At 39.0% G+C, this 15,178-nt stretch overlaps 1 protein-coding gene across 8 annotated transcripts in view; it reads right to left on the bottom strand.

The window, feature by feature from the left end:
- Positions 1 to 15,178, bottom strand: part of ATP8A1 (ATPase phospholipid transporting 8A1) — a 240,599-nt gene that overhangs the window by 173,740 nt on the left and 51,681 nt on the right. For all 8 annotated transcript variants that reach the window (XM_049709560.1, XM_049709553.1, XM_049709554.1 and 5 more), the window contains exon 6: positions 5,665 to 5,705. In XM_049709560.1, coding sequence (XP_049565517.1) covers positions 5,665 to 5,705 — 41 coding nt within the window. The remainder of the gene's footprint in view (positions 1 to 5,664; positions 5,706 to 15,178) is intronic.

Genomic DNA, 15,178 nt, shown 5'->3' with positions numbered 1-15,178 from the left:
TATAATTCATAATTTAGAGAGGAAGAAAATGACTCTTCGATTCTAAGTTATTTCCCAAGATCACAGAGGAAGAGCTTAGACTCAAACCCACATCTGACTGTCTGCAAAGCCTGATTTTGCATAAGCAAATATAATGAAACAATCACTGTATTTTAAATTAAAAAAAAAAAAACAAACAGCTTAGTCTCTTTCTCATTTTACTACCTGTTAGCATTTTCGTGAGCATGGTCTGAAGACAAATTAAAGATAAACTATGTCCAGAAACTTAGAAGTAATTTAAGGGATAGGTTTGTCACAGAGCTTTTGGCAAACTAATTAACAAGTTGGCTTGCTGACCAAATTCAGCAAGTTACACTGATGGCCACACTCCCATTATATTATGAAAGCTGCCCTCACTTTTAGTAGCCAAATGATCCTAAAAGCACGTTTTAATAATTAATCAGGAAAAGAAAAGCCCTTTTTTTGGGGGGGGGGAGCTTAAAGCCTTTTTGTTCTCTCCCCTCCCTAATTTTCCTTGAACCCCCAAATAACACTTTACTTGGAGGGGAGGGGTGGGAGAGAATGATGTCTTCAGTGGGAATCACAATATGAGACAGCCCCCTGTGGTTTACTTATATACTGGGGGAGGAACAGGTTAGGCAAGGTTGGAGCGGACTGTCTCATCTACGGTATGTATGCTGGTTATCCAGGTAGGGAAACTCTGAATGCCTTGATTTGAAAGAGGTTTATTTCAGATGAAATCTGGATTATCTCAAATTGACAAATTGTCAGGGATCTTGGAATCGAACACCCCCTTCCTCAAAAAAGGGTAAACTGGGAAAATAAAAAAACAGCGAGTATAGGTATAAACTAGCCCTTAAAATAATGTGTTGTGATAGTATTCTGATAGCACCCACTGAAAGCAAGATAAAAAGAACAAAGTTCTCTGCAGCCAGAGCACTTAGAGAGAATGCTACCCAGGTTACCATTTAATTGCTCCTTAATCACCTTCTGTGTATTAAGGTTTGCTCCCCAATTAGACTGTATGCTTATAAAATCAGGATATTTGTCTATATTACAGTGTTAGGGATTTTCATAAGTCAGTTAGAGTCTAATTGTACAGTTTTCCAACACTTTATTCACTGTAAGACAAAAGAAAGCCTTATGGTTATTAAACTGAAGACTAAAAGAAAATATTAGCCTCTTATATGGTCTAACGGGTTCCCCCAGTGGCTTCAGAAAACCAAGGGCTCACTGAATGCTAAAGTCGTTCTCACGGCACTGTGAGGAGAGCAGGGAACTTACCGCCTCCTTCTGATGCCTATGTTTTAGCTCACTTTCTCAAACACCTCTTTCTTTTTGGGTTCTAAGCTCCTAATGTGGCATTCATTCCCATTTCCAGCCCGGTGTGTGCATGGGAACTGACAAGAGAAAGTCAAGACGGCAAAAATTCTTTGACCACGTGTTCTAGTTGGAGGAACATCATATGACAAAGCAGTTTTAGTCCCCAAAATACTGAAGTTAAAAAAACATTTAGGGCTTCAGGTCACTACCTTGAGCCTTCTGAAGTCATTGACATTAGTAATTACAATTGAGGATTATGAAAAAGGGTAAGCTTATTAAACTGTAACAGACTGACTGAAAATCTGATTTGTCCAATTGCAGGCCCCAGCATATTTATTTATATTTTACTGAGGAATTTTTGTAGATGTGAATTCTTAATCCAGAGAAATATATTTCATGGTGGAAACTTCATGCATTAAAGCAGCTATATAGAGTGACTTTTACACATGCAGGAAGCCCACCACTCCATGTTTTTCTACAGAACCAGAAAAACGTGTCGATTCTAAGATTCTTCACCTAAATTCTATCCTAAGCAACTATCTCAAAAACATATGAACAGTCTCAGCTGCATCTCAAGCTTAAGAACTGATCTTTGTGGTAATGAAGATAGCTGTTTACTTTCAAGAGTGGAGATGCAATGCCTTTTTTTTTCATTTTTATTGGAGTAGAGTTGATTTACAATGTTGTGTTAGTTTCAGGTGTACAGCAAAGTGAATCAGTTATCCATATACATATATCCACTCTTTCTTAGATTCTTTTCCCATATAGGCCATTACAGAGTATTAAGTAGTTTCCTGTGCTATACAGTAGGTCCTTCTTAGTTATCTATTTTATATATAGGGCTTTGTAATTGTAACACTTTCTCAGAAAACCAGATACTGGCAACTTAATCTCGTGCAACAGATCAGTAACTGGAGGGATGAACTGTTAGTGTCTGGGAGCTGAAGTCTGCCCATCTGTGAATGGCTGGATGGACACTGCAAATTTGTAGGTCCTCTGAGAAACATTAAAAAGCCACCTCAGTAGCCACACACTCAGAAAGACCAAGAAAGAAAGAACCCTGAACTAAAGCCCATTTGCACTAAGGTTTACCATATTACACTGGCATGTGAATCAGACTGTTGGTTTTGGTTTATTGATTTTATTTTTAAATGCACAAAATATTACATAAGCTAAAGAAAAGACTTGCGTTATAATCTGGCTAACACAAGCCAGCCTGCTTTCACACCTGTCCACATAGTGTTCAATAAACCATTTCTACATAGCCAGCATCTTAGGGTACACCGTCCCGTTCTTTTCACCTCTGATTATTCTATGACACAGGAATCCTCATATGTCCTGCTTGCTATTGTGAGCTCACTGCTTGGCACATACACTCAATAAGTATTTGTTGAATGATGGTATAAAATTTTTCTGTGTTGCTACAGTATTTGAAATGACAGCTTTTACTTGTCACAAAATATACTAGAATGTAGAATGTCATTATTTATAAATGTTCTTTCTATTGTTGGATATCCTCATAGTCTAACTTTTCACTGTTACAAATAATGTTAATTGATAATTATTATACATGTATAGGTATCTCCCTACTTTATGATTATTTTCTTGGGATAAATTCCCAGAATCTTCTTTTTTTTTTTTTTTGTGGTTGTCAATATGAAGACCTAAATTGCTAATCCACAATAGTATGTGAATAAAATACTTCATAAAAATTCTGAAATACAAGTTTTTTTCCTTGACTAGATAGCAAACGAGGCCTCAATAGCGTTTAAATTTGCAACTTTTATTATTAGGTTGAATATTATACTGAGTCCGGTTGCTTATTATATTTCTTCTTACTTTTTGCCAGCTTATATTTCCTATCTAGATAACGATTTCAATCTTTTGTCATATTTGGTGCAAATATTTCTATATTCTCTCTGCTTATGTACGTGATGTGTACTAGTTTTAAATTTTATATAATCAAATTCCATAGATCCTTGAGATTTTGATCTTGTTCTCCTCCAAATATTTATTAAGGTCTTTATTCTATTTGTATGTTTTTCAAAAACAATGTTTCAACATTTTCTTCTAGCCAGTTGAAATTTATTTTAGCACAGGCTGTGTCTTAGATATAAAACTGTATTATTCCTGAAACTGCTAATCTGTGGTCCCAACATGATTTACTAAATAATCCTTTAATCCATGATTTTTGCCTCCTTTATCAAATATTAAATAGGCTTTATTTCAGGGCATCCTATTCTATTTTATGGTTTTCATCAATGTATATTTTTGCAACAGATTCACGCATTTTAATAAATTTTGCTTACCATTTTACTTATATTTAATCCTCACACCGTTAATTTTCCAAAACATTCTTCTATTTTCTCAACTGTTTATTTTTGAAATTACAATGAATAATTTAGTCAACTCTTGAGGAAAAAAAAAAAGATAATTTCCCTGATTATACTACATCATTACTTTTGAACAAGCGGTACTGTTTTTCTAGGAATATTACACATTTGTCTTTTTGTGAAACTTTAACACCTAAATATTTTATGTTTTCTTTGCCATGGTCATATATATATTTCAAGTTTACCTGTAAGCGTACCACATGCCACCAGGAATGAGATCTCTTTTTCACTGTGTTTTTCTAAATTGCTATTGCTGAAAAGAGTGAAGTCAATTTGAATATTTATCTTGAATTCATCACTGAACCAACTTTTATTAATTCTAAGTAATTAAGTATCTACCTCTAGTTATTAAGTAACATCAGCTCATTTTGGCTGGATGATTTTTGGCAACACCTTAAATTCTACCCCTCTGTATTTCGAAGTGGGATGCTCAGCGAAAATGTGGCACTCATCTCCAAGACAACTGAGAATGCTACCTCTATGGAAAATCATGGGCTGGTAATTTAATTTTTTTCTCTGTGGAAAATTGAAAAAGTAAGTTAAAATAATCCAATCAGTCTTGGAATAATGACTATCTATTAGGAAAATAAAACATCTTAACAGGTTAATTTTAGGGGGAACTAGTAGATGGTTATCTCCTGACTTTACAACTGTTTATTTTCTAAGCAAGCACTCTAGGTAAGAAGAAACTGATATCAATTTATTAGGATATGCATTTATGTTAATTACCCTGACAAACCTAGTAAATGAAACACATTTATAATAAAATTCAATTTATCATACTTGATTATACTCTACTTGTCTTGGCTCTAAAGTGTTTAAATCCACAAGTACTGTACAAGAACATAAAAGAAACTTCTTTTGAAACAGTCAATTGAGCTTTTTTGTTATTTTTATCTTGCTCTGAAAAAGAGGTGACTATCACAGAAATAAGGAAAGCACAAAGTATTTTCCTCTATGTTACTTTCATGTCAAAGACCAGAGGGAGAGACTAGTGAGTTTTCAAATATCCAGAAAAGGAGATGTCAATCTCTATTCTGGCTACTGATTTAAAATAAACAAAGATGTAATTAATTCAGGATGAATCCTGTTCCCTGTGGGAATACAAGGTGACTATGAACATCACAAGGTAGAATCAGGGCATGGCCTTTACCTGGGAAATACTGGAGTGCAAATAAACTGAGTGTGGGTTACACCTCCATTGTACTAGCAATCTCAGAAAACAAAGTCCCCTGGGTAGAATGGCCTCGCCTCTGAAAGTCTCTCACCAAGTTACTAAGGTTATTCACTTGTGGATGACTGGCGATTAAATGGTCTTCCAGAACTAAGGGAGAACTAACAATCATTGCTTACCTTTTGAAACTGAGGTCTGAAAAGCGTAAGAATGCTTGGATAACACTTGCTAAATTATGACTCAACTCACTAACTACCATGTTAGAGCTCCTATGAGCAAATTAACTTCTCGATGGGACTGATTTCCAGCTCATTAGAAGATGATATTTAGTTAGTAAGACATTAAAAAAAATGAATTAGTAGTGTGTAAATGCGATTAGTCATGATATATGAATGTGAAGTAAAGTATACAAATGTGAACTATCAGAATCTAATTTTTGTTTTACTTGGACAGTAGATGATTAAACCAAAAAATTACAACACAAAACAGTCCATGGATAAGTGAAATCTATGAAAACAGTACTCAAAATATACTATGAAAGGAACAAAAAGTTCTAAATATTACTTTAAGGTAATAGTCTTTCTAATATATTGCAAATTATTAAATGGAAGTGACTAACTGAAGATTCCATGTATGTTTACAACATTAATTACTAAATAGCTTTCGTATCAGTGGAATCCTTGACATTTGCTTATATTATATATAAAAATTACATCTACTAGAGTTACCTCTATGCATTTCTTCTCCTGTAACAAAATAAAAATCAATGCATACCTTTTCCCAGTGCACAATTTCCCAAGCACCACTTCTCAAAACTGGAAAGAGAAAAGGTGACAGTTTTAAGAATATTTTTACTACTTATCAAAGCCAACCTCTGATGAAATGATCATTTTAAATGAATAGCTTCAAATAAATTAACTGGTAACAATTTTTATAGGTTTAAAAACCAATTATGACAGCAAAGATACATAAAATTACACAAAGAAACAACCAATGAACATTTTAGATCTCAAAATAAAATACTATTCTATCTCACTGCCATTGCCAAGGGCTTTCATCAGCACACAAAGGAATTACAGGGGTTGGCTGGAAGTGAAAGCCATAAAAATGCTTGGCAAAGGGAGTGACAAGCTTAAAAAAATTTCAGAAGCCATAACAGTAGCAATGTTAAAAAAGAAAAAAAAAGATTTACAAGCATAGCAGGAATGGATTTCAAACTCGGTAGTAAAAATTTAATACATAAACCAGTAGATTAAAAAAATCTGTACCTTTAGCTTTAAAATAATGCAAAATAGCAAATGTTTCTATATTTGGTTTACTGAGAAGAAATAAAAGAAGAGCTACAATTAAATTATGATTGAGGGGTTGATATTTCTCAGTGTTTTATTACCGCTTTGCAACAGTGAAGTTACTCAGTATACCTTTCTTTTATTCCTGCAGTGTGTCTGTGGCATAATACTGAATATGCCAATAGACACTAGCAGATAAAACAAAACAAAAAAGAATAATGTGAAGTAGATAGCACAGCACGTAGTACTTAAAAGGATTAAGTCAAGGTCAGTCAACAAATTATCCTCACAGTAAATTCCATGAGGGCAAGCTAATATTTACTTTGTTTAACACAATATTCTCTGGAAACAGTACAGTACCTGGCACAAAGCAGCTATTGGGTAATATTTGCAAGATGAATAATTTACAGGCACAAAACCATTAGATTCAATTTCTTTTGATGTTAGAAGAGATGAAGGCTGAACCCTCTTAAGTAAATCACGATGATGATAATCCCCAAAATGTGCAATAGCAAATCTAACACTAATTACATACCAACAGGTCTGGAAACCAGTGTTACAACATAAATTATTTTAATCTAAATATAATCTCTTTGTGTTCCAAAATTCCCTGAAGCCAGGGGCTGTGTCTTATTCATTTCTTTATCTTTAGCACTTCACAGCACTCCTGGCCCATAAGACACTCCAGCACTAGTTAAACAGATGAATAAATGCAATAAGGAATATCTTGCAGTGAATTTTGGTGAATCAACCTCATTAATTTAAATAATAATTCCAAGACGAAGAGCTAACACTAAAGTATTTCCAGTAACTATATGACTAAGTTAAAATTCCAATTTTGACAGTATTCATACAGTTAGGGGTGAAGGATCTGAGCACCAGGCATCTAAAACTGATCCCTATATTCTAATACACAAAACTCTAATGCCTGTAGAGTTCACCCAAACTGATGCCAGGAGTAAAACTGCTCGTGGATGTTGCTCCGGGAGTACAAGGGGTTCAGAGCGTGACACTTAAGAGTAAAAAAGCCCTTGGGGAAGTGACTTCCCTGGTGGCGTGATGGTTAAGAATACACTTGCCGGGGCTTCCCTGGTGGCGCAGTGGTTGAGAGTCTGCCTGCCGATGCAGGGGACACAGGTTTGAGCCCTGGTCTGGGAGGATCCCACATGCCGCGGAGCAACTGGGCCCGTGAGCCACAACTACTGAGCCTGTGCGCCTGGAACCTGTGCTCCACAACGAGAGGCCGCGATAGTGAGAGGCCCGCACACAGCGATGAAGAGTGGACCCCCCTTGCTGCAACTGGAGAAAGCCCTCACACAGAAACGAAGACCCAACACAGCCAAAAATAAATAAATCAATAAATAAATTTAAAGAATACGCTTGCCGATGCTGGGGACACAGGTTTGAGCCTTGGTGCAGGAAGATCTCACATGCCCCAGGGCAATTAAGCCCGTGCGCCACAACTACTGAGCCCGTGTGCCACAACTCCTGAAGCCCGCATGCCACAACTATGGAAGCCTGTGTGCCACAACTACTGAAGCCCGCGTGCCTAGAGCCCATGCTCCTCAACAAGAAAAGCCACTGCAATCAGAAACCCGTGCACCGCAACGAAGAGTAGCCCCTGCTCGCCGCAACTAGAGAAAGCCCGCGTGCAGCAACGAAGACCCAACTCGGCCAAAAATTAAAAAAAAAAGAACAAATGAGAGCACTTCGCCCTTTAATCACTTAACCCAGTGACTGCAATATTAAGTACTCAACAAGGAGTGTTGGCAAAGTGCTGTTCAAATCTGTATAACTGACTGACTGGGGCTAAAATCTGCATAAATTTAAATTAGAAAAAAAAATCCTGTTTAATAGTATCTGGAGCTCTTCATTGCCGTTTATTTTCTTCTAATTCCACCTCATACAAGTAAACATTCCCACACTGCAATACTTGGGTTTTTAAAAATCAGTTTCCAATATTTGTAAAATCAAGAGGTTTGACATGAAAATGAAGACTTCAGGCTTATCAGCGGAGCTCAGTCAGTTACCGCACTGTGACGTGCGGCATGGACAGCAGTGGCCACCTCTTTCGATGGGGCTCACCACTCCATCACCATGCTTGTTTGTGGTTTCCTGCTGCTTTATAGGCAGCCTACTTCCCTGTCCTGTATGTAGGACACCTGCCTGGCTCACACTCATGAGGTTTTCCTTTATTAATTGAAGTATAACTTACAACAAAGTGTATAGACCTTACGTATTCCGTTCAATGAGTTTTTTAAAAACTGTAAACACCTGTGAATTCACCACTCAGGAAAAGATGCAGAACTCCAAAAAGACTTCTCATACCACTTTACAGTCCATTATCCCATCCCCAGATATAAATTATTTACCGTAAGTTAGTTTTGCATGTCATATGCACTGAATCATATAGTATTTTTGTATTAAGGTTTCAATCAACGTATCTGAGATTCTGTTTAAAAAATCTTTCTTTCCCCGGTTAAACTGACATGGTACTATGGTGGATCAATTTCTGGACTCTGTATTTATTCCACTGATCAATTTACACATTTTCACACCAATACATACCACCTTGATCATTTTAACTTTATGTTAAGTCTTGAACTTAGGTAGTCTTCCCACATTGTTCTCTTTCAGTACTGTTTGGGCTATTTTGAATTCTTTGCATTTCCATATAAATTTTAGAATTGAACTGTCAATTCTAAAAAAACTCCAAACCCTCCTGGGACTTTGATTTGGGGCTCAAGTGTTTCAATTTATGGACAAGCTACACCTTTCCATTTATTTATGTCTTCATAAATTTTCTCCAATAGGTTTTGGAGTTTACGACGTATGGGTCTTTCATTAGATTTATTTCTTGACATTTGATGACTTTTTTCTTATATTATAAATTGTATTTTTTACTCCATTTTCCAATTAGTCACCGGTAGTATATAGAAATGCGTTAAACTTTCGTACACTGACCTTGTCATCATGTAATTTTGTAAAATTCACTTAGTAGTTCCGGTAGGGTTTTTTTTGGGGGGGGGGGTAGCAATACTTTCTAAGAAACAATTTTGGCTTGTTAACAATGCTGTATTATGGTTTTTGGCAGTTTTATTATGCTCATATGCCTCACTGTTCATCTCTCTATTTTTAAGCTCTTCTGCAAAAAAAAAAAAAAGAATCTTTGGAAATCATGAATAATTTTTACTACTAAAAATATCCTGTTGATTTTGTGCTCTCAACATATCAAATTACACCTTGTTTTATCTCCTCCACCATGACCAACACTGGCATCCCTACTTCAAGCAACCGTCATCTCCCAACTGGAGGTCTGAATTAGCCTCACCACTAGCTTCCTACATTCACTCTTGATCTCTTTCAAATTTAGTTTCTACAGTATAGCTATAATGACAAAGTACAATGATTTTACATACAATTATGGATTACTATGTATCAATTCATATATCCTTATACACATACATACATATACAACATTAAGTGACTCCTTGCTTAAAACTCTTCGACTGGCTCCCCTTGGCTCAGAAAATAAGTCCAAACACCTCGAAGCCCTCTGATGAAGCAGCACCTGCCTAATCTCCATCACCACTTCTGACCACTCCCTCTGCCCCTTCTCCAGGCCCATCGTGCTGAAAGCAACACTCTTTTTCCTGCCTCAAACCCTTTGCACATGTTTCCATGACTGCAACACACTTTCCCTCTGTCCTCACCTAGATCTCAGCTTTAACACTACTTTCTCAGGGACATTTTTTTGACACCTACACCTTTACCACTACCCTCAAGTCTAAATCAGCTTCCTGCACTTCTCCTTCAGAGCACTCATGACAGTTTTACTATATACTTAGTTGAGAGAGGATTTATGTAAGGCTTTCTCCTTCCCCAGACTCCAAAATCTTTGACCACAGGAATATTCTCTATTCTGTTCTCCGCTGTATTTCCAGTGTTTCCGTGCAGCAACATGAAGATGCTCAGTCAATACTTGCTGGATGGAAAGTGGATCCACTGATGTTCCTATGTGTTTGGGCCCATATGAAGCCATAGTAGTAGTTACACAGATTTACTAAAGATACAACCCTGTTCCTTAATAGATCTCATGCTAAAAACAATATACACACAATGTTTAAAAAATAGCTATACAGGAAAACACTCTGGCATTTCCTCAAAAAGCACAGAGCTATCATGATACAGAAATTCCACACCTAAGTATATTTCCAAGGGAACTGAAAACATAATGTTCACACAAAAACCTGTGCACAAATGTTCACTGTATCATTGTTCATAATAGGCAGAAAGTGGAAACAACCCAAATGTCCATCCACCAATGAATGGTTAAACAATAGGGGTAAAGCCATACAAAGAAATATTACTCAGTCATAAAAAAGGAATGAAATGCTGATACATGTGACAACATGGATGACTCTTGAAGATAAGCCAGTCACAAAAGGCTACATGTTGTATGATCTCCTTTATATAAAATGCCCAGAACAGACAAATCCATAGAAATAGAATGTAGATTAGTGGTCATCAGGGGCTCATGAAAGAGGGCAATGGGGATTGACTGCTTATACGTCTGGGGTTTCTTGTGGGGGTGATGAAAGGATTCTAGAATCAGATAGTTGTGTTGGGTGCATAACGCTGTGAATATCCTAAAAAACACTGAACTGTATACTTGAAAATAATGAGTTTTATGGTTTGTGAATTATAACTCCAAAAAAAAAAAACCAGCTACATAAAATGATGCCAATGAACTATTTAAACATTTGCTTAAAATAGCCTTCTCAGTTTCATAAGTTCCTGAAATGTTTCCAATGTGAGCAGCTGGAAATGGTTACACAACCATTAGATACACTAATGTTCCTGTGTGTTTGGGACATGAATGTCCTCCGATGTCAGCTCTGGGCCACCCCTTCCAGCTCTGTAATCCAAACTAGCCCTCCTTGAAATGCTGCCACTTGGAAGAGACTGGTCAGTTCACATCTGAAAATAGCCCTGAACCACTCTACTGGGTTCCCCTTACAGGATGGAAGTGTCACAGCAGGCTTCCCAAACTCAGCTGACCAGACCATACCAGGGAGTCTGCTCCACCAGGGAGGTTGGAAGCCTGGCCACTTTCACTGAAACCTGGAAAACCATCTGAATCTGCTTCACTTGTCCATCCTCCCCACCTGCTCATCCCCTTCGCTCGGATGGTTTCTCCATGCACATTTGAACCTACCTACGTCCCTCCCCTACCTGACCCTTCTGCACCATCCTCCCTCTGTAAACTAGCCTGTCCTCCTACCATCTCTTAGGGGATGCCTGCCTCCACCCAAACAGTACATCCTCCTACTCTCTTCTCCCCTACGCTCCATCCAAAGGTTTCCTCCATTCATCCCTGAAGACACATACTGGAAACTACGGCTTACTGCAAAAACTGATATGTCTAAGAAACTTTTAAATACATTTTCAGCCAACAATGCTTTCTAACAAACTGCAGAATCAATGTATTATTGGCCAAGTCAACTGGAGTTATATAAAGGAAGAGCTGAGATTCTTTCCTCCTCTTATGTCACTTTCTCAAGGTAAGGAATGCTGATGCATCCTCACATACTTTTCTCTAGACAAGCATGCACATATGCATGTTTGTTCTCTTTCTTTTTAAAAATTTATTTCTCTGCAACTTGGTTTTCCACTTAACATGTACTTTCAGGACAAAGCACAGAGACAACCCATTTTTTGAGAAATAATCCCTTGTATGGATGTATCCATTAAAAATGGGTCAGATAACTGAACAGACTCACAAGACTCCACAGGGTGTATTCAAGAAAAGTTTTAATCAAGCTAGAGGATATGGTACAGAGGGAAAATGAAAGCCCAGGCAAGCATCAGGGGCCTGAGAAACTCCTAGGCACAGCCCTCCAGGGTCCCTTCTCGTTCACCTCGGACATGGATTTTGAACTTCCATGATATGTATGATAAATCTTAATTTCAGGAAAGCCTGGGAAAATGTTTCCAGGGGATCTTTTATACCCCCCAGTCAATTAGACAAGCCAGATTATGTTACAAATTAAACCACGTAAGCCATCAATCTATATACATCCTTAAACTAAGCAGAGGAAATTTTGGGTGCTTCAGGGGAGTTTCAAACCCTGTAGAGAGCATTAATTCAACAGCTAGTCCATCTCGTCCTTCTGTTTTGCGGTACACAGGCCTCTCACTGCCGTGGCCTCTCCCGTTGTGGAGCACAGGCTCTGGATGCACAGGCTCAGCGGCCATGGCTCATGGGCCCAGCCGCTCCACGGCATGCGGGATCTTCCCGAACCGGGGCACGAACCCGTGTCCCCTGCATCGGCAGGCGGACTCTCAACCACTGCGCCACCAGGGAAGCCCTCATCCTTCTCTTGGCCAAGGTTCAGCATCACAGTTCCAGCTGTCTCTGGGATCGGCACAGAGGTATTCCAGTCCAGCTGTGAAACAACTCTGATTTACACAACAGTTGTATCATAATGTATTCAACTATCCTCTTCTCAATGGAAATTGTGACTTCTACTTTTTTCTACCACCTCAAATAACACTGAAATATATTTATGTAATTGTACTCTATAGGAGAGGAGTCCCAAAGGAGCACTGCTGGCTCTAGGGTATTTGTGTTTGTACTTTTATCAGATACAACCAGATTACTTCCATATGGCAATCTACACTGTCACTAGCAATATATAAAGTTCCACTGACTATAAACTTAGACAAGCACAAACTGTTATCAGTCGCTTGAATTTTGTCAATCTGATGGGTACTTGGTAATTATTCTGAAAGCTACAGTGGCCTAGATTAATCCAAGTGTAAATTACCTTTATGTCCTACACTGAATTAGAATTCTAACTAAGAGTAACATACTTTTGGATGTAGTACAGAACCTTGCCACTCAACAGGTGGTCCAGAGACCTGCAGCATCAGCATCACCTGGAGGCTTCTTAGAATTGAGGATGTTTCTATCCCTTCTACCTTCCACCCCCAATTTCGTTTGTTTTTGATCTACAAAACCGTAACACAGAAATAAAAGCTAGAAGTGCATAGCTTCTTCAAACTTGAGGCTAGACCCATCTTAGGATATAGAGAACAATACAGAATTCTGGTGAAGTTAAAAATCAGCTCACGACATATAAAAGGTTTCTGGGGACTTCCCTCTTGGTGCAGTGGTTAAGAATCCGTCTGCCATTGCAGGTGACACGGGTTCGATCCCTGGTCTGGGAAGATCCCACATGCTGCGGAGCAACTAAGCCTGTGAGCCACAACAACTGAGCCTGTGCTCTAGAGCCCAGGAGCCACAACGACTGAAGCTCACGTGCCACAACTATTGAGGCCCATGTGCCTAGAGCCCGTGCGCCGCAACAAGAAAAGCCACTGCAGTGACAAGCCCATGCACCGCAACAAAGAGTAGCCCCCGCTCGCTGCAACAAGAGAAAGCCTGCGCGCAGCAATGAAGACCCCACGCAAAAAAAAAAAAAAAAAGGTTTCTGCACAAATCAAGGCTTGGATAAAAGTCAGTCACAATTCATTGTTGTCTTTACTTCTGAACTGGTTCCTAAACATCCAACCACAGAATAATTAAAATAAACCGTATCACATGTATTATGCTGGTGACTGAAGTAGAAACCTAGTTATTTTTAATCACTGACCTCCTCTAACCCAGCTCTAACCAGGTTTAGAGGAAACAAGAAATGATGCTGGGTCCTTTGCTGAGCTTTTAGCTTTCTTGGGCCCAAAGTACACTTACTTCACAACTCTAGAGAAGGTGAGCCATGGAGGAGATGATCAGTGATGCCTGGTGAAGGGAACTGAGAAAAAGCTAGGAAAGAATTATGTCAATGGCTTGTCTTATGATGCTTTAACAGCTCTTCCTTTTAAATGCAAATCTCCTCCACCTCTCAGCAGTTCCCCAAACACACCTGCTATAGTTTCCACACTGGCTAATTAGTATGCATGGGAGAGCTCAGATTTTAAACAAATACCTCAAATGTCACCTGTTCTTACTGAGCAGGATGCTACTTAACAGCTTTTTGGTAATGGATTTTCTGTTGAAATAAAAACATTCTGTTAGAGTCCCTTGGGAATTCCCTAATCAAAGGCTCTGGAGAAACTGTCAGTCTCTCAGGACTCAATCAAATGTCACACACGTACAGCTGCTGGCTGAGGGTCTCGCACTGGCATCTCTGAGAGAAGCCATCACCACGGCGACCTCACTGGTCTACCATTAAGGACGTTACAGAGAGTCACTGGAGTGTGTGGGGTGTCGTTCCTGGGCAATCAAGCCACTTCTTTTTTTTGCGGTACGCGGGTCTCTCACTGTTGTGGCCTCTCCCGTTGTGGAGCACAGGCTCCGGACGCGCAGGCTCCTCAGCCATGGCTCACCGGCGCAGCCGCTCCGCGGCATGTGGGATCTTCCTGGACTGGGGCGCGAACCTGTGTCCCCTGCATCGGCAGGCGGACTCTCAACCACTGCGCCACCAGGGAAGCCCTAAGCCACTTCTTAAAATAGGTTAACAAAAGGCAAATTATCCAAAAGGATAATGGGCACTACCCTTGTCACAGGACACAGAGAAACCACAGCAAAGGCAGCATGCTGCAATCCCTAAGTGGCAGAAGCACTGAAGAGGCGCTTTAGTGCATTGAGAAGGCTAAGAGAACCGCTGAGACTACAGTTTTGAACCGGGCAGAGAAGGAAAACCAGCATACCCATATTAAAGCGTCAATTCATTCACCATGTAGACCCTTACAAAGACAACCTGAAGGCAAAAAACCTCTTGTGGTACAAACTGACACTGCACAAAAGTCTCCTTCGTGAACTTGCCTATAAAGGTCAAATGAAGCAACAATCTGCTTGGGATCTGACACAAAAGACAAAGGGAACCTCCTGAGTTCCACTCTCGTCCGTATTCTCTACAGAGATTTGTCAATGAATTGATACCACTTCTTCCAGCTTTAAAACTTTTAACAAGGGTCCTCACTAGCAGCATCAG

The sequence above is a fragment of the Orcinus orca genome, chromosome 4, assembly GCF_937001465.1.
Source record: "Orcinus orca chromosome 4, mOrcOrc1.1, whole genome shotgun sequence".
NCBI lineage: Eukaryota > Metazoa > Chordata > Mammalia > Artiodactyla > Delphinidae > Orcinus > Orcinus orca.
Note: the sequence above shows the minus strand (reverse complement) of the source record. Positions and strands in the feature narration are given on the sequence as shown.